We start from the raw sequence: 26,579 nt of genomic DNA on the forward strand, positions 1-26,579 counted from the left end.
CAAAGAGTCTTTAATCTTCTCAAAACAGGGTAAAACAAAGGCAGGCAGAGACACACTGGAACATAGCATCAACGTTAATACCAGACCCTAAACTCAGGGAAACACAGAGCTTAAGAACACTCGGTAATTAATTAAACACAGCTGAATCAAAGGAACATAACAGGAGCTAAATGAGAATCGGAAACAGGAAGGACCAAATATGGGCATAAGGGAGCACATGGGTGGAAAACACAAGACACAGGACTGACACAATCTCAGCATGCATTAATTTTGTGTCACTAAACTGATTTAGTTTGCCTCTCTAAGATTAAATTATGCCTACGTCTTTCTTTGGCCTTCGCTCTGGAAGTGATCTGTTGATTCTGCTAAACTTGAATTAAAACTGAAACTAAACTATATAAAAACTAAATAGAAATGTTCACAAAATAAAAACTAAACTAAAACTAACAAAAATATTAATGAAACTAATAAAAACTAAACTGAATTTTATAGCAAATTTGAAAACAATATTAAAATAAAACGAATTTAAAAATTCAAAACAATAATAACCTTGGTCCCATCTCCATACAATTTTACGTGATTGTTTAGAATCATGTAATGCATGAGTTTACATAGTTTTGTGATGTTTTGAGTCTTCTTTTAAGATTTATAGACTTTTGGGTACACTAGATCAAGACCATATTATTACATGACCCTGTTATAACTGTCCAAATGCAAATGTTCAACATTGTTTGATAATTATTGACCTAGAGAGTCCAGAGAATTACACTGCACTGATGTTATTGATTTTGAGTTTAAAACCTATGACTAGTTCACAAAAGTAGTTTTTTTAAATAATCTCAAATATTTAATGAACAGTTTGATTGACAACATTGACAACACAGAGGTATAGTTGTTCAGAGTGAGGAGATCTATCACAGTGGTTCCAAAACCTTGTCCTGGAGGCACCACAACACACCTGATTTGGGTCATCAGCTCATTAGTAGAGACTCCAAGACCTGAAATTGGTGTGTCAGAGGAAGAAGACATGCAAAATGTGCAGTACTGAGGTGCCTCCAGGACTAGGGTTGGGAACCACTGATCTATCATATATAAAGATCAAGTGTTTGTGTGAATACATATTTTTTTTTTAGGTCATTCACTATAGAAATATTATGTTTTGAACTCTTTTTAACTGTTATAGTGCCACCTATGGTCTGATCTCTATGAAAATTTGCATGCTTGAGTCATCTGACATGTTTTCACCAAGTTTTGAGTTTCCGCTTAGGTATTATAGGCTATTGGGTATATTTGGCCATCCCCCTTTTCAAAATTACCTCGTTATAGCTAATCAAAGGACAATTTTTTTTTTTTGATAATTATTGATCTAGAGAGTCCAAAGAATTGTGTCACAGTGGTTTGATCAAGATTGAGCGAAAAACCTAGGACTAGTTCACAAAAGTAGGTTTTTAACATATTTGTGAATATTTAATGAATGATTTGATTGACAGCAATGTTTCTTGAGGCAGAGTTGCTCAGTATGAGGAGATCTATCAAATGATATGCATATTGTGTAAATGTGTGAAACACCACGATTACAGAGGCATAAAACTCGTTAGCACCAACTAGTGGCCGATTTCTTTCAAAATTCTTACAGACCTTTATGGCCATGAGTCGGAACATGCCCATCAAGTTTCGTTCCATTCAGCCTCCATTAACTTTGTCTAATAGGTGGTCAAACTTCATTGGCCGATGGCGTCCATGTTTTTTGAGATACACGAATGTCCTCATAGACACTTGTGGCACTTTAAACAAAGACAGTGCATACCAATTTTCAAGTCGACTGGACTTGCGTAGTTATAGCCATTTTTATGTTTTGGTTTATGTTTATGACCAAGTGGCCAAGCTCTGTAATTAAAAAAAAAAAAAAGTAGGTATTGGACATAACTCAATTTTGCGGAAAAACAGACCTTGTAGAGAGAAACTGTCAATGTTTTCGTTCTGGCCCAAGGATTCCAAAGATATAAATTTTTTGAGTCTACGATAAACAGTCTAGGAGTTCTGCGCAGTTTTTCTTTTTCAATCGCTGTAGACTTTGGATCTGAGTAGCGAGCAATACTACTACCATCTGAAAAGTTTCAGCTCTCTAGGCCTTATGGTTTGCCACAAGAAGGAAATTTACATGGTTTTATTTACTGCCTTGGTCCAGCTGCGATGTGAACAGATCACCAAACACAGATTCACAGAGGTAGCGCCACTGATAATCACACATGAATATACACACAGTCATCATCAGTCAGACAGACAGCCTCTGTGTCTGTCCTCTTTACCGTCTCACCCTCTCTCTTTTGTTCTCTCTGTCTCACTCTGTGGCAGACCACAAAGTTTATGTGAGGAGGGACAAGACCATTTCACATCCTGACAACTCTACTAAACACATGAAGACATGCACCTCTGCCTCTCTCTTTCATACACATACAGACAGACACAAAAACTAAAAATAGCTGTAGGACTGGTCGTCTAACAGGAGCCCATGACTGATGAACTCACAATGCTTTAAAGAAGTACCTTCTTCTTAAATAAAACTGTGGTTATTAGGATAACACTTTATTTTACAATACGTGTACATCCCTGGTATGAATGAATGAATGAATGAATGAAGCATTTAAATACATGCCCAGTAGCCGCAGCCGTATCCCCTCTAGCCTTAGCCACAAATCAGCCAGGAGACTAGATTAACTTCGGTGGACTTAAACTTGAAAATGATGTGTTCCGCGGTTCACATAAAATACTTTCTGATGTTTATTCATGTTCATTTTGTGCTTTACATAAATATGAAAAGACGAACAGTTGACTGAGGCAATACAGTGATCTGTCACAACACATTAAAGAGCCACAAAACTGTATTTATTGTTTGAATTTCTTTAAATATGACACAATTTTAAAGCTGAGAGTCCTGAGACCTTGTTTCGTACCAGAAGTAACCTGCTCTGTCTTCGTAATGTGTAACGTGTCTCTGTCTGTTTCCAATTTGTTCTGTGATGTATTTTTCACTGCATGAGAACATGATGGTTTAGTGTTAGAGCAAGATTGTTTGTCGGGATAACGAAAGTAACTAAGGAGGGCGGATCTTTGCGAACGGTCAATTGACCTATCGGTAAGCCCCTCCCTATTGGCAGTCGAGTATCAGTTGCACAGGGAGTGGAACTTGGATATCTTTAGGTTTCATCGCTATAGAGAAACAGTGGAAGATCCGAAGCGCTCATTTGCTTGATGTTGTTTATGCTAAAAAAATGGAAAAACGATGGGCCTGGGGTCCTTGTAACACTGCTTCCAGATATCCTGAGAGGATAGGCAATATCATTTATTTTATTACATTTCCTAAACCCAAACAAAACAGAGGAAAATGTCACTAAGCATTCAACCCTTATCCCAATGAAAGAATTGGGGCTTTCCGATAGGTTAGTTATAGATGTTTTTGTTCTTTTTCTTTTATAATTAAGCAGTAAGGTAAAAGAGGTAATTCTATGTTGTAACATTGCAGCATTAACACAGTTTGTTTCCTGTTTATTACTGTGCAATTAGCAATTTTGTAAAAGAGCTATATAAATAAATGAGAACTATATTGTGAATATAGTCACAGCTAAAGGGCACAACATAATTTTATAAAGCTGCTATGCAACAAAACAAAATTATCTGCGATGGATGCTGTGCAGTGAATGTGACGCGTCTTGATTAGTTCCTCTATTTGGCTATTTGTCCTCTATATGCAAACTCACAGGTCAGGATCCATGAACATGAACTTTGGTAAGCAGCATAAGACAAAACATTGCATGAACTTGCATTTTTTTGGTTTCTCACATTCATGAACGGCGGTGAATGGACATGAATGCATGAACAGAGGTGAATTGACCCAAAGTATAGTACATAGTGGCCTCACACAAGGAAAGACCATCTGACTGATGTGGGTATTTTTTTTATTTTATTTTTTGTGTATATGCTGTATAGGGGCAGATGAATTTGAGCATGAATTTGATTTCATCAGTGATGTCACAGTAATGGGCTGGTGTAAAAAAAAATCACATATCATGCTGCTAAAGTGTGTTCGAAATCACCCCACCTATTAAATGTGCTATTCCCTACATTAGTCCACTTAAAGGAGTGAATGAAAATGAGTGAGCACATTTGGACACTGAGTGTGCCAAAAGGGTGGCTGCTTTATCAAATAATATCAAATATCCACTGATCAAATATCTAATCAGCCAATCACATGACAGAAACTCAGTGCATTTAGACATGGTCAAGAGGATCTGCGTAGGGTCAGAATGGAAATATCCAGAAAATATCATTGAGCATCAGTTTTGTGGGTGAAAATGAAATTGATGTGAGTGGTCAGAGCAGAATGGCCAGATTGGTTCGAGCCATTGGTTCGATAGAAAGGCAACAGTAACTCAAATAACCACTTGTTACAACCAAGGTATGCAGAAGAGCATCTCTGAATGCACAACACATCAAACCTGAAAGCAGATGCACCACACTGTGTACCACTCCTGTCAGCTAACAGGAAACTGAGGCTACAATTTACACAGACTCACCAAAATTGGACAACAGAAGATTGGAAAAAGTTTGCCTGGTCTCATTTAATAAGTCTCAATTTATTCTGCAACATTCAGATGTTCATACCTTTACAACCACAGTGTACCCATCTTGTGATGGCTACTTCCAGCAGGATAACACACCATGTTACAAAGCTTTAATAATCTTAGACAATTTTTTAACACAGTCTGCACATCTCAATTTAAAAGAACCCCTTTGGGATGTGGTGGAATGGGAGATTCGCATCATGGATATGCAGCCGTCAAATTTGCAGCAACTATGTGATGTTAATATGGACCAGAGTCTATGAGGAATGTTTCCAGCATCTTGTTGAATATTTGTCATGAAATATTAATTCAGTTCTGAAGTCAAAGATGGGGTCCAGCCCCGTCCTAGCAACGTGTACCTACTTTAGTAAAGTGGCCAGTGAATGTATGTCCATCAAATCTTTTGTCCAGCTGAGTCTGGAAACTACAATTTAAAATTTTCCTAATATATCCTGTGGATACCTTGTTCTTATCTGCGTGTATTTTGCACGGCATTTTGCATGTAGGCTGCTCCATTTGTAGCGGCCATTCAAAAGGTGGAAATATTGATTGATACTTGATACTTCCCCTTCTGCATAAAGGGGCCACCCTTTTATTAAAGGTCATCCTAACTTCACTGTGCTGCTATAGTAAACCAGATCATCTAAATGACACGGACAATATGCTTTACAAATGTATTGTTCAGCCCAAAATGGCTGTGTAAAACATCAGACCCAAAGGCATCATTGACCCCCAAACAGCATGACGAACATTTCAAAAGCAAAAGAAAAAACTGTCATATGTAGAGGTATACAGTGTCTGATAAGCTTGCAGTACTCACTGCATGACCTGTGCAGTTGCAAAAGATATGTAAAATGTAGTTGTCCTGTCCGAGTTTAAAGGCAAGGAAACAGGGCTGAAGTGATCTGTGCTAGAGCTCCACCTGGAGGCCAACACAGACACAGTACATAGTTTGGTCACCAGTGCAGGTTTTAGATTCTCACTTTAATTGTCTGGTGTATATGACTTAGTTCACACTGCAGGTCTTAATGCTCAAATCCGATTTTTTTGCGCTGTTGTTCACATTGTCATTTAAATGCGATTGCCATCAGTCTCATGTGTGTACCGTGTACGGCCCTGAAGTGACCCGTATGCGCAGAAGAAGACGTGACGTCAGACCCAGTGCACTGTGTTTGCGGAAATAAAAATGGATGCTGCTCGTGTTAGCTTTTGTTTAGCAATTTTTAAGTTAATGTGCAATTGGAGCCTAAATAACGAAGTGATATTATTGTCTATATATTGTCTGCCATTGTGATTTTAATCTTCCCGCCTCCTACAGCGCAGAATTGTGACGTCTGTCGCATTTCAATGACGTAAAAATCGCATGAAATGCGACATGGCCGTTCAGACTGAAGTCGCATTGCAAAACATCAGATATGTATCCGATTTAGGACCACATATGAAAGTGGCCTGGGCCTGATTTGAAAAAATCAGATTTGTGCTGTTCAGACTGTCATAAGAAAATCAGATATGGGTCACATTTGGATAAAAAAGTCGGATTTGGGCCACTTTAGCCTGCTGTGTGAACTAAGTCTATGCCTATGTCTCACAAACTTACTCATCCACACACATGCTTACACTTAATCAAATACATATGTAGTCCCGACATACACACAAGTCTGTTCAAGTCTAGTCAATCAAAGCAAAGCATAATGTAAACACAGTAAAAATTACCAAATTAATTTCATGAGAAACACAAATCATACAAAATTAGCTTTGAATGTCAGATGTGGTAAACATTTGTCTTACAGTTTATTTAGTTAATCATATTATAGTATAGTATTATCATAATCATGGTGTATTTTAATTTGTCTGTTAACTGTTTTTTTTTCAGCTTTTTGGACAGAATTGAGTCTGTACGACAGAGTAACTACACACCAACAGACCAGGTAAGGGTGCTGTCACACTAGATTTATTTTTATTATTATTATTAGTGTTCAGTGTCATTGAATTGAGAGTTTGCCCATTTCTTTCAGGATTTGCTGAGGTGCCGTGTTCTGACTTCAGGGATTTTTGAAACTCGATTTCAAGTAGACAAAGTCAACTTTCAGTAAGTCAGCTTTTTGGTATAATTTATTTATGTAGAAGTAAAGCATTTTAATCTACAGTAGGCTCCAAAAGATTTTTATTTTTATTTTATTTTAATCCCAGCAATAGCCATTTAAATATAAAAAAAAATCTAATCTAAGCTAGGACATAAAATTAATATATCTACGAATCTGCACATTCCTAAACAAATTTGGGGCATTGACCATGTAAACTTATTACAGTGCAAAATAGTATAGTTTTCTTAAACCATGCTGAAAAACATAGATCATCATGTTTTGTTCATGTCAGCTTCAATTCTGCAGTTATTTAACACTAGAACCACCACGAGGTGAATTTTACCCATTGCTGTTTTTAAAATGTACGTAAAAGATTTTCAATAAAACATTCAAGTCTCCCAGTCATTGACTTTTAACTGTGTAATTTACAATTCCCTGTTGTTAAAAACTGTTTAGATAAAACCAGATCAAAGCACAGGACATTTATACCTATAAGCGCCAGCAGGTCAAATTTACCCACCTATAATACCTGTATTTTTGCGCTGTCATTTTCTTGCCGCTTATGTTTTAACATTGTACATTGCTAGGCAATGCCTTTCACTCTCTGAACTAGCGGTTATAGTTTAATGAATAATGACAAAATGAGTAAAAGAAGGCGATTTATGGATGCTGAAGAGGTATAAGAAGCAATAAATACCATGAGCAATGGAGAGTCTGATGGTGGGGAGATAAGTGATGTGTCGTGGAGCGGCTCAGCATCTGATGACGGCTCATCTGACAGTGATCCACATATCATATTTAGATGATTTAACCAAAAGTTAATCATAATTGTTCAAAATTTTGATTATTTAACTTTTTGCTATTTCTATTGTTTATTGTTCGCTTCTGTGTTGCTATTTAGTATGCCCGTTTCCTGAAGAAGAAAAAATGCAAGCTATGATAATGAATAAAACCATTTTTTTGATTACCGGAAATTTATTGGTGTTGCTCTCATTCAAATGATAAATGATATAACTAAACAAATTAATTAGGTGAAGCTGTGCACTTGAATTTGTCATTGCATCATCCTATGCATTGTGGTGAATTATTATTGCTCATTATTGTCTTTAGGCTATTTTTAGTCAGTTAAATAACATGGGTTATATTAATAAGCCTATATTAATGACATTGTATTATAATATTACAACACCCAAATATTTTTTTGCTTCCTTGTAATTCTCATTGCCAGTTCAGGCTTGTTTAGCTTATATTGACCGTTATGAAAAGTGATTAGTGGCCTGCATAAAAAAAGCCTTTAACATAAAATAACAGGACAAAAATATAGGTTTTGACTAGACTTAATCATATTATTTGAACGTCTACTGTCAGTGTTTTAAATGTTAACTGTATGCACCAAGGGTCTGAGAGTAACGCAATTTCAATTCTCTGTATGTATGTACCATACATGTGGAAGAATTGACAATAAAGCCAACTTGACTTGACTTGACTTGACTTATGACTCTAGAGAGTTGTTTGAGGAAATCAGAAAGCATGTGAAGAAAGGTAAAGGTTGTAAGACCATTTCCAAGCAGCTTAATTTAGTCTATGCCATTTTAATTTGTTTTATTATTATTTATTATTTAAAATATTCAGTTGAATCAAAAAGCAAAGTAGTTTTTATTAAATTTGGAACACAAACTGATGAATTCTCAATTACTTAATTTGTCAGTTTCAAAATATTTTTTTTTTTTTAAGTGAGCGGTCAGTCCCATTAAAATCAAAAGAGCCGACTATATCTCTAATGTATTCTGATTCTGAAATCCACAAATATAATTGAAAAATATTCCAAATTTAAATTGTTTAAATGTGAAGAGTTTAAAATGGTTATGTTTTACATTAATAATAATAAAATAAAACTAAATAAACCATTGCTTCATATACATTGCTCAAAAATAATTAAGGGAACATTTAATCATCGCAGTATAACACTAAGTCAGTTAAACGTCAGGGATATCAGTCTGTCCAGTTATGAAGCATACGTGATTGTGAATCTGTTTAACCTGCTTTCGTGCAAATTAAAGTGACAACAGGTGCACTGGCGAAGCAAGACAGCAAGACAACCCCCCAAAAGGGAATGGTTTTGCAGGTGGTGGCCACATATAATTGTTCTCTCTTTATCCTTTCTGACTGATTTATCTCGTGTTTTGACATTGTTGAAGCATCCGAAGCTAGCAAGTAGCATATGGAAGCCATACAATCTACTGATTTACATTATGAGTTGCTGTGATTAAATTCATGCAAGTTGGATCAGTATTTTTTTCCTGTGTGATTTTGAATCAAGCCCTTAATGGGTTGATGATTTCAGCTTTCCCTGACCATTGTCACATCATTTAATTCTTGCACAGTGTATACAAGTAAAGATTTTCAGCTTGAATATTTTGTTTATGGAGATTCAATGTGTGATTTAAGTGTTCCCTATTTTTTTTTTGAGCAGTGAACTAGAAAAAAAAATATCTTTCCAAATTTTCATCTACAGTCTATTTGTCTAGGAAAACACATTCAATTCAGTAAATCATGGAAATCTCTCAGCAGAACTATCATAAGATAAAAAACTTCTGTCAATACACTGAATATGACTAAGCTGGCAGAGACAAAATGTTGAGGTGAATGTGCATAAAGTCTATTAGAGAGGAATAGTCAAGTCAAGTCACCTTTATTTATATAACGCTTTATACTATACAGATTGTCAAAGCAGCTTTACAGTGTTAAACAGGAGAATAGTGTGCCAATAATGCCAAAAAATTCAGCTCTAAAAATAGAACAATAGTAAACAGTCAAGTTTTAATTTAAAGTCAGTTCATAATTGATTCAGGGATGTCATTGTCCAGATAAGTTCAGTTCTCTTCAAATAGTGTCTGTGGAATCAAGTCACCTACTAAGCAAGCCAAAGGCGACAGTGGCAAGGAATCCATACTCCATTGGTGACAGAATGGAGGGGGGGGGGGGGGGTGAATAGAAGCATTTACACTAGTAAACTCAGACTTTTGGACCCCACTATTTACAGTATCTATAATTTAGCTAATGATTTATAACTGCATTCAGTTACTACATTTATATAAATACTTATTTGTTTAGTTGTTATACAGAAACATTTTTTTTTTATTTCTCCCTGTGTGTCAGTATGTTTGATGTGGGCGGTCAGAGAGATGAAAGGAGGAAATGGATTCAGTGCTTTAACGGTGAGTTTACAAATTACTCTAGCTTTGTGGTATATTTTTTTCCGTAAACCATTTTACAAAAACTGTTTTGTTGTTGATATATCTGAAAGTAACTAATGGTATTTATGTTAAAGGGTTAGGTCACCCAAAAATGAAAATTCTGTCATTAATTACTCACCCTCATGTCGTTCCAAACCCGTAAGACCTTCGTTCATCTTCAGAACACAAATTAAGATTTTTTTTTAATTAAATCTAAGGGCTCTCTGACCTTGCATAGACAGCAAGGATACTACCACGCCATTACCTTCCACCATTTTGGAACAAAAATCAAAACAAAATCAACTTAATCACCATTGTGTACATTCAGTAGAAAGCAGGTGCATCTCTGGTCAGAGAGCTCTCAAAAATTAAAAAATTAATAAAAAATATCGTAATTTGTGTTCCGAAGATGAACGAAGGTTTTACGGGATTGGAACGACATAATTTAACGAATTGGGATTGGAACGACATTAATTAACGAAAATGAATGACAGAATTTTCATTTTTGGGAATTGAAATGAACATAGTGTCATCATTTATTCACCCTCAAAACACACACACGCGTTTGTTTTTGTGAATTGTGGGGACTTTCCATAGACTTCTATTACTTTTATACTGACCAAACAATATTTTCTATCCCCTAACCCAACCCTTGCCCTAAACCTACCCCTTACAGAAAACCTGTTTGCATTTTTACACTTTCAGATAAACATCTTTTACTATTTTTAATAATTTTTTTCCCTCATAGGGACCGCAGACCAATCAAAAATTTCAGGTTTTACTATCCTTGTGGGAACATTTGGTCCCCACAATGTAGCATAAAGAAGACACACACACACACATACACAAAAAATACAACAATAACAACAACAAACAATTTAAACCTTCATAACACAAATCTATATGAATCAAGCAGTTTAATCTTTAGTCTTGTGAAGAAATTAATTTTCTTTATATTATGAACAGATCACGTATGGTAAATGCAGAAACTTATGCATTCTAGGCGTGTTGCGGCACTCAGTGTTGTCGATATTACACATTGTTTGGCCATATACTAATTACTTTACTTGCCCAACATCCCCACTGTAGTTTTCCTTTTTTTTATAAACATAAAATGTGTTTAGTTCAGTTTGACAATGGATGCTACCATTATAAACTGAATGCAGCAGGAGTGAAATTTCACTTATCACGTGAAAAGAGTAAGGAGTTACGATAACTGAGGATTTGGTGTCAGCAAAAAAGCAAACACCTATTTGGCAGTATTTCTGCTTAATATAAGTCTGTTTATCTGTGTTTATTTTATTATTGTTTTGTTTTAAAAATTATTATTAAAGTAATAATAAACCACAAATTTTAGCATTCATTTTAAAGTAAGGGAAAATCTTTCATTTATTTATATATAAGTTTTGAGTTATATATTCAATTTAAATGAGGAAATATTTCTATTTTTTGTTGCCACAAAATAGAAATTTTCCCTCATTTAAATTGAATTGTGGCCATGATGTAGTAATTTGTTTCCAAAATTAGTACGACAAGGCCACAGTTTAATAAAATGAGGAAACAAATTGTAACGTAGGAACCAATTCTTATTTCTTGGCCACAGTAAATAAACTTTTGTGTGCATGTCTTGTGCGGGGCTCCATATGTCAGCTAACAAAAGTTTGTTTAAATAAGAAAATGTTTAATATAAGTTTGTCATTGTATGTTTTTATTGTTGTGTTTTTCATTAACAATAATAATAAGTCAGCCATTTTCAAGTATACATTTTTTTGAAGAAAGGGAAAGGTGTTAAGATATAACATTAAAGATAAAAGTGTTACAGATCCTGAGCATCAACAAGTACCATATCTTGTAAAGTGTGCAGTGTAATTGGTAGTCTCGATGTTGTCAAAAGATTATTAATCAGTGGGAAAATTTTCTTACTGTGGGATACCTAGTGTGTTGCCTCATTTATTTTGTCCATGTGTGAAGCACAAAAACAAGTGAAGTTTGTTCTAGCAAGTTTCCGTGCTAACCTTGTGTGTATGTATGTCATTCATTCTTCAAATAAAATTAAATAAAATGTTTTGAATGTCATGGGGGTGAGCAAATGATGACATAATTTTTGTGTGAACTATCCTAAAAGTGTGTGTTTGGTGATAATATACCTCTTCTTGTCTATAATCACAGATGTGACCGCCATCATCTTTGTGGCAGCCAGTAGCAGTTATAACATGGTCATAAGGGAGGACAACAGCACTAACCGGCTGCGCGAGTCTCTTGATCTGTTCCGCAGCATCTGGACTAACAGGTTTCACAGTTCAGCTATTTCTTGGGAATTCTCGGTTCCCAGCCCAAGTGCTGCAGAATTACCCTAAAATACTAATATGCATTTGTAACGATATAACGGTCAATTATTGTTATTAGAGGTTGGTGATAGGGCTGGGCAATGTGTTATATAGTTTCTGTTATTTCTATGGCAGTATTACATATTATTACTATGATTGTAGAGCACTTTTATGCATATATATATATTAGGGCTGTCGAGGGAGTGAATTTTTTTATCTAATTAATTATGGTTAATTAATCGCAAATTAACAGTAATTTGGCCTGAGAAATTACCCCCAGAACGTAATTCATTATTGTGTTAAATGTATAGACATTAAAAAGTATAGCGTTAGAAAAAATATATTTTTATTGAACATTGAATTTATTACTCACAAATTTTAAAGGCTACAGTATGGCCATAGCATTGTTCTAAGAAGCTGCATCTGAAGTAGCATTTAGGTTTATGTACACAAACTGTTCAGCATTAGCATGAATGCATTCACACTGCAATTAGAATTGCATAAATAATGCTATGAATATAATACTATAAATTAATTAGTTTAAAAATTTTATATAAAATATATAATAATATAAATAAATAAATAAAATGAGATCGTAAATATGAATTGGTTGTTCAGCTGATTTATTCAAACTGCTGATTCATTCAGCAAGTGACTTAATGAGTGGGTCTTAACCCTCTGGGGCCTGAGGGTGTTTTGGGGCCCTGAAGAAGTTTTGACATGCCCTGACATTTGTGGGGTTTTTTTTAGTATCTTAAAAAATATTAATGGTTAAAGTCTGATAACACTGTATTCAGCACAAACTGGGCTACAATAATATGTGAGCAGCATGAAAGTACATGTTTGGGTTTGTGAAAAAACAATGTTTATGCGTGGTTAGTGAAAAAAAAAAAATGAAGTCACTAAAATAAGGCCATAAAACAGTTACAAACGTAACCTCGGTTCCCAGAGATACGGTAACGAGCACTGCGTCTGCTAAAACACTATGGGAAAAAGTATTTTTTTTCTCCTGAACTGAAGCTGAACTTTTTTCAGTCACGCAGTGTAACTGCACTGCCATCAGTTCGTGGAGTGCTTTATGCACGAACCTATGGCCGCAAAGCCCGCCAGAATAAGGTGGAGTCATCTGTCTATATAAGCAGCTGCTTCGCCGTAGGATTCAGGTTACTTCAACTGAAGCGACGACTGAGTCATGCAGCTACATGGCACGGCTAGCAACGCAGTACTCGTTCCCGTATCTCAGGGAACCGAGGTTACGTTTGTAACCGAGTACGTTCCCTATCGATACTTCTGCTAAGAGGCTATGGGATCCAGTACAATCATGCCGTGCTAAGGTAGCAGAAAGACACATGTGTAATCTTGTCCTAGGCACCTCAAGGTCCGAGGGAACAAGAACAGCAAACACTTTAGGCGAGCGGGTTAAGCTCACAGAGGTCACATCCGCCCTTGAGTGATCATTCCAAAAGACTTGCACAGTCTCAGCACCCATGGGGGCCAAGAGCGCACAAGTAAATCCTCTGGTAGGTTTGAACATGTTATAGTCAAACTCCAACTCAGAGTGGTACTGCAGAAGCAGGTACGTGCCCATTATACAGAAAGAACCCTTGCCTGTAAGGCAGTGGGAAAGGTGGCAAATCACAAACACAGAAACTTGTTGTCAGCACTGCCCTACGGCTTTTATTAATAAAATAGCCTAGATACTGGATCGCTAGAGGAGAACTGGCCCCCTGACCGAGCCTGGTTTCTCCCAAGGTTTTTTTCTCCATTCTATCACAGAGGGAGTTTTGGTTCCTTGCCACTGTCGCCTCTGGCTTGCTCAGTTGGGGACACTTGATTTTTCAGCGATTATCGTCAATTTGATTTCACAGATACTTTTTAAACTAAACTTAGACAATGACATCACTGAATTCAATAATGAAATGCCTTTAACTGAAAATTGAGGGTTTAATCTTATTATTATACATTACTGACACTCTGTCCTCCAATTTGATATTGTTAAGTGCTTTGACACAATCTGTATTGTTAAAAGCGCTATATAAATAAAGGTGACTTGACTTGACTTGGCTACACTATATTCCTCAGCAATGGGGTGGTCAAATAGCTTTTTTTGAAGTAACTAAACAGCTTCATTGTTTGTAGAGAGATGGACTCAGGTAACGCACACACAACTGTCATCTCTCTCTCTCCTCTGTGTGTCTGATTTGAAGTGGGCAGAATGCTGGTGCTAACGAGCTGTAACTGGCGAAATAACATAAATTTTTACCATTCCAGTCAAATATTGCAAACATCATTAACAGCTTTAACTTGTCAGTGCTCGCAAACGACCATGGTATTAGCAGAATAATGCACGCTAGCTATGCATTAAATGATTTTAATGCACTTCACATCGGGTGGTTCTTGGCCTCCACATCGTGCATTAAAATTGTTTAATGCACCGTTAGCCATGCATTATCCCTTACAATATACACTTATCATGATACACAAATTCATACTGCGATATTTATGATCATTGCACCCATGCCTAATTATTACAATTATTTTATTTTTAAGTCAAATAGAAGAGACAGATGGCATCTTTAAATATTAAAGGGGTAGTTCACCCAAAAATGTAAATTACCCCACGATTTACTCACCCTCAAGCCATCCAATGTGCGAGGGGTGAGAACCAGAAAGGCGTAAATGACATTTCACCAACGTTACAGGAGAGCCAAAATAAAAATTTTACCATAGTTTGATCTGACTTTGTGTACTGATTTCAATTGTTTATAATAAAAAATTGTACACTCATGGATGACAGTACTTTTGGCAGTAGAAAGAGCTCATTAAGAGCTTTAATTTGATAAATATCTCCATTTCACCAAAAATGTCACTTACGCCCTTCTGGTTCTCACCCCTCGATATGACTTTCTTCTTTCAGATGAATACAATCATAGTTATATTAAAAAAATGTCCTGGCTCTTCCAAGCTTTATAATGGCAGGGAATGGTCATTGAGATTCAGTAGTCTAATAGAAGTCCAATAAGCTTTGTCCATCCATCATAAAAAAGTATTCCACATGGCTCCATGGGGTTAATAAAGGCCTCCTGAAGCAAATTGATGTGTTTTTGTAAGGAAAATATCCATATTTAAAATTTTATAAATCGCAATCTGTCGTTCCAGCAGATGACATAGGCGAACATGGTGACAAATGCACAAGCGCAGAGGAGAGAGCAAAACAAAACACCTGTCACAAGTAGAAGTACAAAATGAGGATTTGTAAAGAAAAATGTTGAAGGATTTCGATATAAGGCAAGAGGAGACTGGTTTTCCTAAACAAAGGAAACTTTGTGTCCTTTGCTCCTGTAAACAAAATTTGAGCTGTATTTAAAACCGCTCCCTATCCCTTATATAATGCATTATATCGGGTGTCAGCCATTTTGTACTGCTGTCCAAATTCTGAGTGAATAAATTAATTCCCTACGTTCATTCACTACTTTTTACCCACAATCCTCTCTTATTTTGAGTGCAAAACCGATGTACTCTCGCTGAAGCACTATTTCCTATAATCCAATGCGGAGAAGATTGACAATCTTATTTTGTGCATTATTAATATTAAAATGCATTATTTAGGCATTAACTTCATATGTTTAACCCATTTACTAAAGTGGCATTGTTGTTAACTTAAAAGAGATGTGATGATAATTTGGAGGATGTTTTAATATACACTGAACAAAATTATGAACGCAACAATTTTGTTTTTGCCCCCATTTTTCATGAGCTGAACTCAAAGATCTAAGACTTTTTTCTGTGTACACAAAAGGCCTATTTCTCTCAAATATTGTTAACAAATCTGTCTAAATCTGTGTTAGTCGAGATAATCTATCTACCTCACAGGTGTGGCATATCAAGATGCTGATTAGACAGCATGATTATTGTACAGGTGTGCCTTAGGCTGGCCACAATAAAAGGCTACTCTAAAATGTGCAGTTTTCACACAGCACAATGCCACAGATGTTGCAAGTTTTGAGTGAGCGTGCAATTGGCAAGCTGACTGCAGGAATGTCCACCAGAGCTGTTGTCCGTGAATTGAATGTTCATTTCTCTACCATAAGCCATCTCCTAAGGCGTTTCAGAGAATTTGGCAGTACATCCAACCGACCTCACAACCGCAGAACACGTGTAACCACACCAGCCCAGGACCTCCACATCCAGCATCTTCACCTCTAAGATCATCTGAGACCAGCCACCCAGCTGCTGCAACAATCAGTTTGCATAACCAAAGAATTTCTGCACAAAATGTCAGAAACCATCTCAGGGAAGCTCATCTGCATGCTCGTCGTCCACATCGGGGTCTCGACCTGACTGCAGTTCATTGTAGTAACCGACTTGAGAGGGCAAATGCTCACATTCAATGGAGTCTGGCAATTTGGAGAGGTGTTCTCTTGATGGATTAATCCCGGTTTTCACTGTACAGGGCAGATGGCAGACAGCGTGTATGGTGTTGTGTGGGTGAGCGGTTTGCTGATGTCAACGTTGTGGATCGAGTGGCCCATGGTGGTGGTGGGGTTATGGTATGGGCAGGCGTATGTTATGGACAATGAACACAGGTGCATTTTATTGCTGGCATTTTGAATGCAAAGATATACCGTGACGAGATTCTGAGGCCCATTGTTGTGCCATTCATCCACGACCATCACCTCATATTGCAGCATGATAATGCACGGCCCCATGTTGCAAGGATCTGTACACAATTCCTGGAAGCTGAAAACATCCCAATTCTTGCATGGCCAGCATACTCACCGGACATGTCACCCATTGAGCATGTTTGGGATGCTCTGGATCGGTGTATATGACAGCGTTTTCCAGTTCCTGCCAATATCCAGCAATTTCACACAGCCGTTGTAGAGGAGTGGACCAACATTCCACAGGCCACAATCAACAACCTGATCAACTCTATGCAAAGGAAATGTGTTGCACTGCGTGAGGCAAACGGTGGTCACAACAGATACTGACTGGTTTTCATACACCCCGGACCCCCCCAATACAGTAAAACTGCACATTTTAGAGTGGCCTTTTATTGTGGCCAGCCTAAGGCAAACCTGTGCAATAATCATGCTGTCTAATCAGCATCTTGATATGCCACACCTGTGAGCTGGATGGATTATCTCGGCAAAAGAGAAGTACTCACTAACACAGATTTAGGCTGTGTTCTATATTCAGGGTCTGCATCCTTCGGAGTACTCATTTGAAGGATGTTACGTCACAGCGCCGCTGTGACGTAACATCCTTTTTGTTACGTCATACCTTTTGTTAGACAGATTTTTGAACAATAGTTGAGAGAAATAGGCCTTTTGTGTACATAGAAAAAGTCTTAGATCTTTGAGTTCAGCTCATGAAAAATGGGGCCAAAAACAGAGGTGCTGCGTTTATAATTTTGTTCAGTGTATATATATATATATATATATTCATTATTCACCTGTATATAAAATTAACGGTCACATGAGGGCGCTCTACGGCCATTGCCATCTTATCTGAGCACAAAACGCTGCTCAGGAGAGTTTCAAGACACCAAAAATAATAAATGCATAAGATTTATGTGTTATGTGTATGTGTAATGTGTTTTTTTTTTGTTGGCAGTATTTTAATAGGATTTTATTAACATATTAAGCATTACAAAACAAGTTAGGCCTAATAATATACCATAAATGAAACCACAAAGCTGGTGCAGAGGTATGTGTAATTACAATATAAATACAATATCATTGTGAGTGTTATTGTTATTAATATTATTTTTTAAAATAAGGTACATTTAATATAAAAGTACATATGATGATGTTTCTGCGACAGCTCCTGCTCTCTGGTGTGCAGTGTATACGTCACTCCTTTCGTTTACTCCTTTCTTATATAGTGCAGTCAACTGCTATACTCTGTATAGCAATTAGTGAATGAGTGAACGAGTGAGTGATTTCGGATGCAGCTTTGGTTCTTGCAAGACTAGCATTTTCTTACCGAAGAATACGCCTATGTCCTCGGTCATCCACTGAAATGCAACTCTCTTGTATACGTGCATATCATAAACTCAAGATGGCGCCGAGTATGGCTGCTGTGGTGTGGAACGCTCCCGTACTTTTGTTGTTTTTGTTTGTTTGTTCTGTGTTTAGTCATTCTTTTACTGTCAGTTTTACCAGAGACGAACTACTGGACATAAGGCAACACACACCGGACAATTTTTTTCCGGTTTTTGATTATTCAGACGCTTTGTTGGATGTTTTGGTCGGAGGGGCAGCGGTCCTAGCCAAACGCGCTCTCAGACGGAAAAGAGGGAAGCGGTTAAACTGGTTAAACTCCGCGAACGCGGCTTCCGAACTGCGCTCCCAAGCATTCATCTAGCGAATCTCCGATCCCTTCCTAACAAAATGGATGAACTACTTCTCCTCACCCACACAAATAAGGACTTTTCAAACTCTGCTGCATTGTGCTTCACTGAAACCTGGCTGAGTGAAAACATCCCGGATAACATGCTTCATTTGCCGGGATATCAGCTGTTCAGATCAGACCGCATCACGGAGCTAACGGGGAAAACGAGAGGTGGTGGACTATGTTTCTACATAAATGAAGGTTGGTGTTCAGATGTAACAACTCTGAAGAAGATGTGTTCTCCTAATTTGGAGGCCTACTTCATAAACTGTAAGCCGTTCTATTCACCCCAAGAGTTTTCTTCCTTCATTCTCGTGAATGTGTACGTGCCTCCGGACGCGTGCGTGAGCGCCGCGATGCAACAGCTGGCTGAACAAATATCTGAAACAGAGCAAAGGTACCCGGACTCTTTTTTAATCATTCTTGGAGATTTTAATAAAGCAAATCTCTCCCGCGAACTGCCAAAATACAGACAGCACGTTACATGTCCCACCAGAGACAGTAATATATTGGATCATTGTTACACAATAATTAAAGATGCATATCACTCTGTCCCACGGGCAGCTCTGGGGCTCTCTGATCACTGTTTGGTTCATCTCATACCGACCTATAGGCAAAAACTCAAATCTTCTAAGCCTGTATTAAGAACTGTTAAGAGATGGACTAATGAAGCAGAGCAAGATTTAAAAGCTTGTTTTGACCTCACTGATTGGAGTGTTTTTGAAGCCGCTGCCACCGATCTGGATGAACTCACAGAGACCGTAACATCATATATCAGTTTCTGTGAGGATATATGCATCCCCACCAGGACATTCTTATCATTCAATAATGATAAACCGTGGTTTACTGGGAAACTCAAACAGCTTCGTCAGGCCAAAGAGGACGCTTACAGAAGTGGGGATAAAATCTTGTATAACCAGGCCAGGAACAGACTAACAAAGGAGATCAGAGTGGCTAAAAAGAACTACTCTGAGAAGTTGAAAAAAGAACTTTCAGCCAACGATCCGGCGTCGGTATGGACTGGTCTGAGGAACATCACAATGTACAAGTCACCACCCCCACAGTCTGTGGAGAATCAACAACTGGCTGACGATCTCAATGTGTTTTACTGCAGATTTGAAAAGGCCAGACTGACACCCAGCACCCGCTCTGATCTGCACTTCACACATTCACCTTCACCCCCTGCAACCCCCCTTACTCCCTCCCCCACCATTCTACCTGCGTTTAAAGTCTGTGTAGAGGATGTGAACCGGGTCTTCAGAAAACAGAAATCTAGGAAAGCTTCAGGACCAGACGGTATTTCACCTGCCTGTCTAAAAGTCTGTGCTGACCAATTGGCCCCCATCTTTACACAAATCTTCAACAGATCTCTGGAGCTGTGTGAAGTTCCCTGCTGCTTCAAACGCTCCACCATCATTCCCGTCCCCAAAAAGCCCAAAATCACTGGACTTAATGACTACAGACCTGTCGCACTCACGTCTGTGGTCATGAAGTCACTTGAGAGACTGGTCCTGGCCTACCTGAAGGACATCACTAGACCCTTGCTGGATCCTCTTCAGTTTGCCTATAGAGCAAACAGGTCTGTGGATGACGCTGTCAATATGGGACTGCATTACATCCTGCAACACCTCGACAAACCTGGGAATTATGCAAGGATCTTATTTGTGGACTTCAGCTCTGCCTTCAATACCATCATACCTGACCTTCTCTCAGACAAACTGAGACAGCTCTCTGTGCCCTCCTCCATCTGTCAGTGGATCACCAGCTTCCTGACAGACAGGCAGCAGCTAGTGAGGCTGGGCAAACTCACATCCAGGACTCTCACCATCAGCACTGGCGCCCCTCAGGGTTGCGTTCTCTCCCCACTGCTCTTCTCCCTCTACACGAATGACTGCACATCAAAGGACCCCTCTGTCAAGCTCCTGAAGTTTGCGGACGACACTACAGTCGTAGGCCTCATCAAGGATGGTGACGAGTCTGCTTACAGACAGGAAGTTGAGCAGCTGGCTGTCTGGTGCAGTCTTAACAACCTGGAGCTGAACACGCTCAAAACTGTGGAGATGATAGTGGACTTCAGGAGAAACCCCCCTGCTCTCCCCCCACTCACCATCATGAACAGCACTGTGACTTCAGTAGAGTCATTCAGATTCCTGGGCACCACCATCTCCCAGGACCTGAAGTGGGACAATCACATTGACTCTATTGCGAAAAAGGCCCAGCAGAGGCTGTATTTCCTCCGCCAGCTAAGGAAGTTCAACCTGCATCAGGAGCTGCTGAAACAGTTCTACTCTGCAATCATCGAGTCTGTCCTATGTTCTTCTATAACTGTTTGGTTTGGTTCAGCTACCAAAACAGACATCAGAAGACTACAACGGACAGTTAGGACTGCTGAGAGGATTATCGGTGCCCCTCTGCCCAGCCTCCAAGAACTTTACACCTCCAGAGTGAGGAAAAGGGCTAAGAAAGTCACTCTGGACCCCTCACACCCAGCTCACTCTCTCTTTGTACTGTTGCCCTCTGGCCGGCGCTACAGATCACTGAGCACCAGAACAGCCAGACACAAGAACAGTTTTTTCCCCCAGGCCGTATCCCACCTGAACAACACATAACACACCCCGGTACTGTACATCTGTAAATAACCATCAAACCCTCATCTGTACATAGGACACATGCACATTCACAGTTCTGTCTATGGTCATGTCTCTTTTCTGTATATTTTTATTTTTATTACTATTGTTATTCTTAATTATTGTATATTCTCTTCATTAGTGTTCTTTATCACCTTAATTATATGTTGTCTGCACTATGTTTGTACTTTCTGTACTGGAAGCTCATAACACCAAGACAAATTCCTTGTGTGTGCAAACACACTTGGCAATAAAGCTCTTTCTGATTCTGATTCTGATTCTGATATGACATAGAGATTACAGTTTATTAAAGTTTATAAAGTTTTCAATTTGGATATTTTTCTTACAAAACCGCATCGATTTGCTTCAGGAAGTTTTTATTAACCCTTTGATGGGGTTTTGGGGCCCTGAAAAAGTTTTGACATGCCCTGACATTAGGGGGGTTTTTTTCAGTATCTTAAAAAAATATTAATGGCTAAAGTCTGATTACACTGTAATCAGCATGAACTGGGCTAAAATAATATGTGAGCAGCATGAATGTGCATGTTTGTTTTTGAGAAAACAATGTTCACTAACATTTTTAAGTCACTGAAATAAGACCATAAAACACAAACAGAACATTTGTTCACAAGACTTTTGGGAACTGGGTGTGGTAGACTAGAGTTCTTGCTACAAAATGATCAAAATCATCCTGCTCACTCATTCACAGAAAAAAAATATTTATTTAACTTTTGTGAGACATGATTTGTTTTGGAAAGGCCATATGCGAGGGAGTGACAATGGCCATGAATATTTAGTGATTCACACCTGAGAGACAAAGGGCCATCCCCTAATGGGCCATCAGTCAGTAATGTGTCTGTGATACAGGTAACAAAGAATGTGAGGAGAGTAAAATAATGGGGGTTTTGATTGTTTGTATTTTATTTACAACACAGTATAATCAAAAATATACAAAGTGAAGGTCAAGGACACGTGATTGAACATACTGATCTAAGCACTGAGACTTGAACAGTAACACACCTTTGTATCAAACATTCTTATACTCTACCATTCATAGTTAGAGTGAAATTCATACAGTGTAAACACTCATACCACTTATATATCTTGTGATTTTATATTTTATAGAACATTAAAAAACTTGATTTCATACATGTAGTCAGGAATTATAGTTTGGGAAAAGTCTCTCTAGTAAAATGTGTACAAATTATGTCAGAAAATCAATAACACAACAACAATGCAAGTAATCTTACTCATCAGAATAATCTCCTCCACTGGATCAGAGCTGCACGTCAAATCATATTCTTCTTCTGAGGTAAATTCTGGGTTATTCCTCTCAGCACGTCGTCTTTCAAAAATAAAAAAGTAGCCGAGATGAACTTGAATCCTCATGCTTTGTTTATGCAGGTGTGGGTGTTTACATGACTGCGCATCTCACGTGGATGTTCATAATTTGAAAAGTGGAGCTGCTCGTGGGCGCGATCACATTACCTATAATGAACTCAGACGGGAAAAGCTGTGCCTCGTGTTGGTTTCATACGGATTACTTTATCAGAGAATATTTGTTTTCGACGTGACTTACTTCGTTTAAAAGTAGACATTTCAAGCTTTCTATACATATATTTCTCATGTCTGTGAGGTAAGTATTCACTGAGGTTCAGGTTGTTTTATTTACATGTCTGTGAAGAAAGATGACAGAGACCGAGACCCGTGAGAGTGCATCCTGTTGGTTTTCTTTGTTTTAACAAAATCACATTGTTTTGTTGTTATTATGATTATACACATATAAAAGTAGACCCTTTGCAGTTTCAAACGATACCTTATTCTTATCTGTACGATCAAAAATGATTGAGTATTTTTAGTTCTTTTCACGGTCAAGAAAAAATGAGACAGACCGCACTGGTTCAGTCTTCGCCTCCAGAGGGTTAACCCTTTGGAGCCGTGTGCAGGACTTTTTATGATGGATGCAGTTTATTGGACTTCTGTTGGACTATTGAATGTCAACAGCCATTCCCTGACATTATAAAGCTTGGAAGAGCCAGGACATATTTTTTCATATAACTCTGACTGTATTCGTCTGAAAGAAGAAAGTCATATACACCTAGGATGGCTTGAGGGTGAGTAAATCATGGGTTAATTTTCATTTTTGGGTGAACTATCCCTTTAAAGTGGCATCTCAAGAATGGCTCAAAGCTGCAGCTGGACATCTTTAAAAAAAGAAATGTCAGCAGATATAGAAATATAAAAGCATGTCTCACTTTGTGTTTTCATACAGGTTTTTAAGGACCATCTCAGTGATCTTATTCCTGAACAAACAGGACATGCTGGCAGAAAAGATACTGGCAGGAAAATCCAAACTTGAAGATTATTTCCCAGAGTACGCTCGCTACACTCTTCCTCCTGAAGGTAATGTCCTATATATGATCATAATATACTAATAAACAAGAGGTTCTTAGTGCATTCCAGTAAAATATTTATTTATACATTAAATCAGGAGAGTACTACAAGAACACAGTTGTTTTCTTCTCCAAATAGTTACAGTGGAAAATAAAAGAAAATTTCCTGACAGATAAAGGTGACAGATAAAGGTAAAGCATGAAGGGGGTAAAAAAGATTTTTCCCCCCAAACCAGCTTAGTGCAAAACCCTCCCCACGGCCAGTTCCAAAGATTTAATTGTTTATGTCAATCACAGAGCTGGTTGTCTACACAATGCTGAAACAAACCCCTAACTAGTGATGTATGGATATATCCGCAGGTTGGTTGGGTTGGGTAAAAAAAAAAAACATTTGCAATGCACCTAAATGAAAATTCTTGGCTGAAGCCGAACAAAATGAATCACTGGGCCAAATACCGATCACCTTTTTTTGTGTTTTTTACCCCAGCGTATTTTGCCAATTTTTTCACTATTGCATAAATTAAATAGCTAAAATGTGCTTTTTTTTACTGTTTGGTCTTGCTTTTCAAAGAAAAAATCAATTACAAAAAAAACATAATTTTAAGAATACTTATTTAACACTGAACATTTTTTAACATTCTAGCAGACATTATATCAACAAAGCACAACTTAAAACGAATAAGTTAGCAAAAAAATATCAGTCATGTGATTGACTAAATACAAAAAAAGAAGGAAAACTGGACACTTTGAACTGCAAATCGGCATATTCGAATGATTTCTGAAAGGTCCTGTGACACTGAGGACTGGAGTAATGATGCTAAAATTCAGCTTTGCCATCACAGCAATCAATTACATTTTACTATATTTTCACATGCAAAACTGTTATTTAAAATTGTGATAATATTTCACAATATGACTGTTTTTGTATTGCTTTTTTTACTGTACAAGTAAATGCAGCCTTGCTGAGCAGAAAAGACTTCTTTTAAAACATTAGAAAATATTGTGTGAATGTTATAATAAATGTATTAATAGAGCTGTTGTAATTATTATTATTATCATTATTATTGTCTTAGTTTTTTATTTTTATTTTACAGAACAAACAGTAAAATTACAATACTTACATTTATGAATGTTGATGGAATTCTTGCTTTTTCTCAGCTTTTATTTTGGTGGAAACCTGCAGGAAACCTTCTTTTTGATAACAACAGTAGATTTATAAATAATTCTCATTAAGAATTTGGGAAGATATTTGTCGCACGTATCACATTTTCACATCCATGCCTTGTAAAAATTCATAGAAATGTACTGAGCAACTGACGAGTAACAATTTCAGTGCAGATTTTCTTTGAACCCTGGCTAACAAGCAGATAGAAGAAATTGGATTACAAGCAATTGGTTTGTGTATTACAAAACATTCTGCAGTTTATTTACTAATTGTTTAAGGACATATTGCTATTTCAGCAATAACCACCCCATCCTCTTCTCATCGAAGACATGCTATGCAGTACAGTCTCTCATTGTCGGGGCTTTTAATGATTTTTGCATTTTTCTGGGGCAGTTTTAAATGCTTCCACACTGCTGACATGTTTGCTGCATTATAAAGAGTGCACGCCTCTCACTCTATACTGGATGCTATTTGATTGCATCACCAAAAATGTCATTGTTCGGTACAATTTATTCGTTCTTTTCGCTTATTTGCATTTTTGGCTGAATAATTTCGGTCGTCATACATTTGGTGCGTCCCTAAAAAAATTAATTCTAATTAATTGCAGGTGGGGCGTAGGTGGATGAGATAAATCATTAAAGATGTAAATATTAGCCTAACTACATTCTTTAAAATATGAACGTGTTTTAAATACATTTTTTAATCATGCAGACAGATGCAAATTTCATTTGTGTGTGTATTTGCCTGTTCGGAAAACCACAGTGACAGAAAGTGACATTCCAGTTAAAGTTTGAAGGGAATAAAGCCTTTGTTTATGCTATTTTAAAAAATGTGTAGGCTAATCAGAGAAAAATATAGGTGCAGGTGCATGGCAGGTGAATAATTTATTTGAAGCCGTAGATTTGGGTGATGTTTGAGCTGATCTATGCATCTCTACCCCTAACCCTAAACTAAACATAAGCTTAGCCTTAGTATAGCTAGTAGCACATGTTAGTAGTAATAGATGCTATTACTGTTCATGGTCGGATTTATCCATGATATTTCTATGAAGTCTGATCTTTTGTTAACAGATAACTGAGTCATTGAGTTGAACAATAAAATCAGCTGCAGTTTGTGCTTAACTTATTTGGGAAAATAATCAGGCTTTGAAATACACCTGGGTACACATGGAAAACACATGGAAAATCACAACAGAGAGTCTAAAAATTAGGTACTACAGCAGTAGCAAAATCCACCTCATAAAACATTGTGGCCAGAGTTACATCAGTAAATGTGTTGTAAACAGCGTTGTAGAAATCAACAAACATGTCGGCGCCAATAGCCTAGTGGTTAGTGCGACCTGAGTTCGATTCCCGTCTCTAGGTCCTTTGCCGATCCCGCCCCCCTCTCTGCACCCATTACTTTCCTGTCTGCACTCCACTCTGCAGTGGAGTGCAGTGGAAATCCCCCCAAAAAATATTTAAAAAAATCAACAAACATGTCTATGATTGGCTACTTTGCTCCCCTCTGCAAAAATGTATTGTAAAATAATTTGAGCCTTTCCAGAGCAGATCTATTTCGTAATGCTATTTATTATGAAGAAAACAGATGCCAGCTTTTCCATCTAAAAGCAATCAGACTATTTTACACTATGAGTTAGACTATTATATATGCTAAACTAAAGTCCGGCCGTCCACCTTGGTCCGGAGGGGCGGCACAGGGATGTCCATGGGGGAACTTTTTTTTTTTT

General features: G+C 37.6%; 1 protein-coding gene across 1 annotated transcript in view; it reads left to right on the forward strand.

Moving 5' to 3' along the window:
- The window catches only part of LOC306864742 (guanine nucleotide-binding protein G(olf) subunit alpha-like), a 306,051-nt gene that overhangs the window by 242,272 nt on the left and 37,200 nt on the right, over positions 1-26,579 (forward strand). The window contains exons 6-10 of the mRNA XM_079408947.1: positions 6,496-6,550; positions 6,638-6,711; positions 9,866-9,924; positions 12,112-12,232; positions 23,565-23,695. Of these exons, the coding sequence (XP_079265073.1) occupies positions 6,496-6,550; positions 6,638-6,711; positions 9,866-9,924; positions 12,112-12,232; positions 23,565-23,695 (440 nt within the window). The remainder of the gene's footprint in view (positions 1-6,495; positions 6,551-6,637; positions 6,712-9,865; positions 9,925-12,111; positions 12,233-23,564; positions 23,696-26,579) is intronic.

The sequence above is a fragment of the Barbus barbus genome (assembly GCF_936440315.1).
Source record: "Barbus barbus genome assembly, chromosome: 46".
Classification (NCBI taxonomy): Eukaryota; Metazoa; Chordata; class Actinopteri; order Cypriniformes; family Cyprinidae; genus Barbus; species Barbus barbus.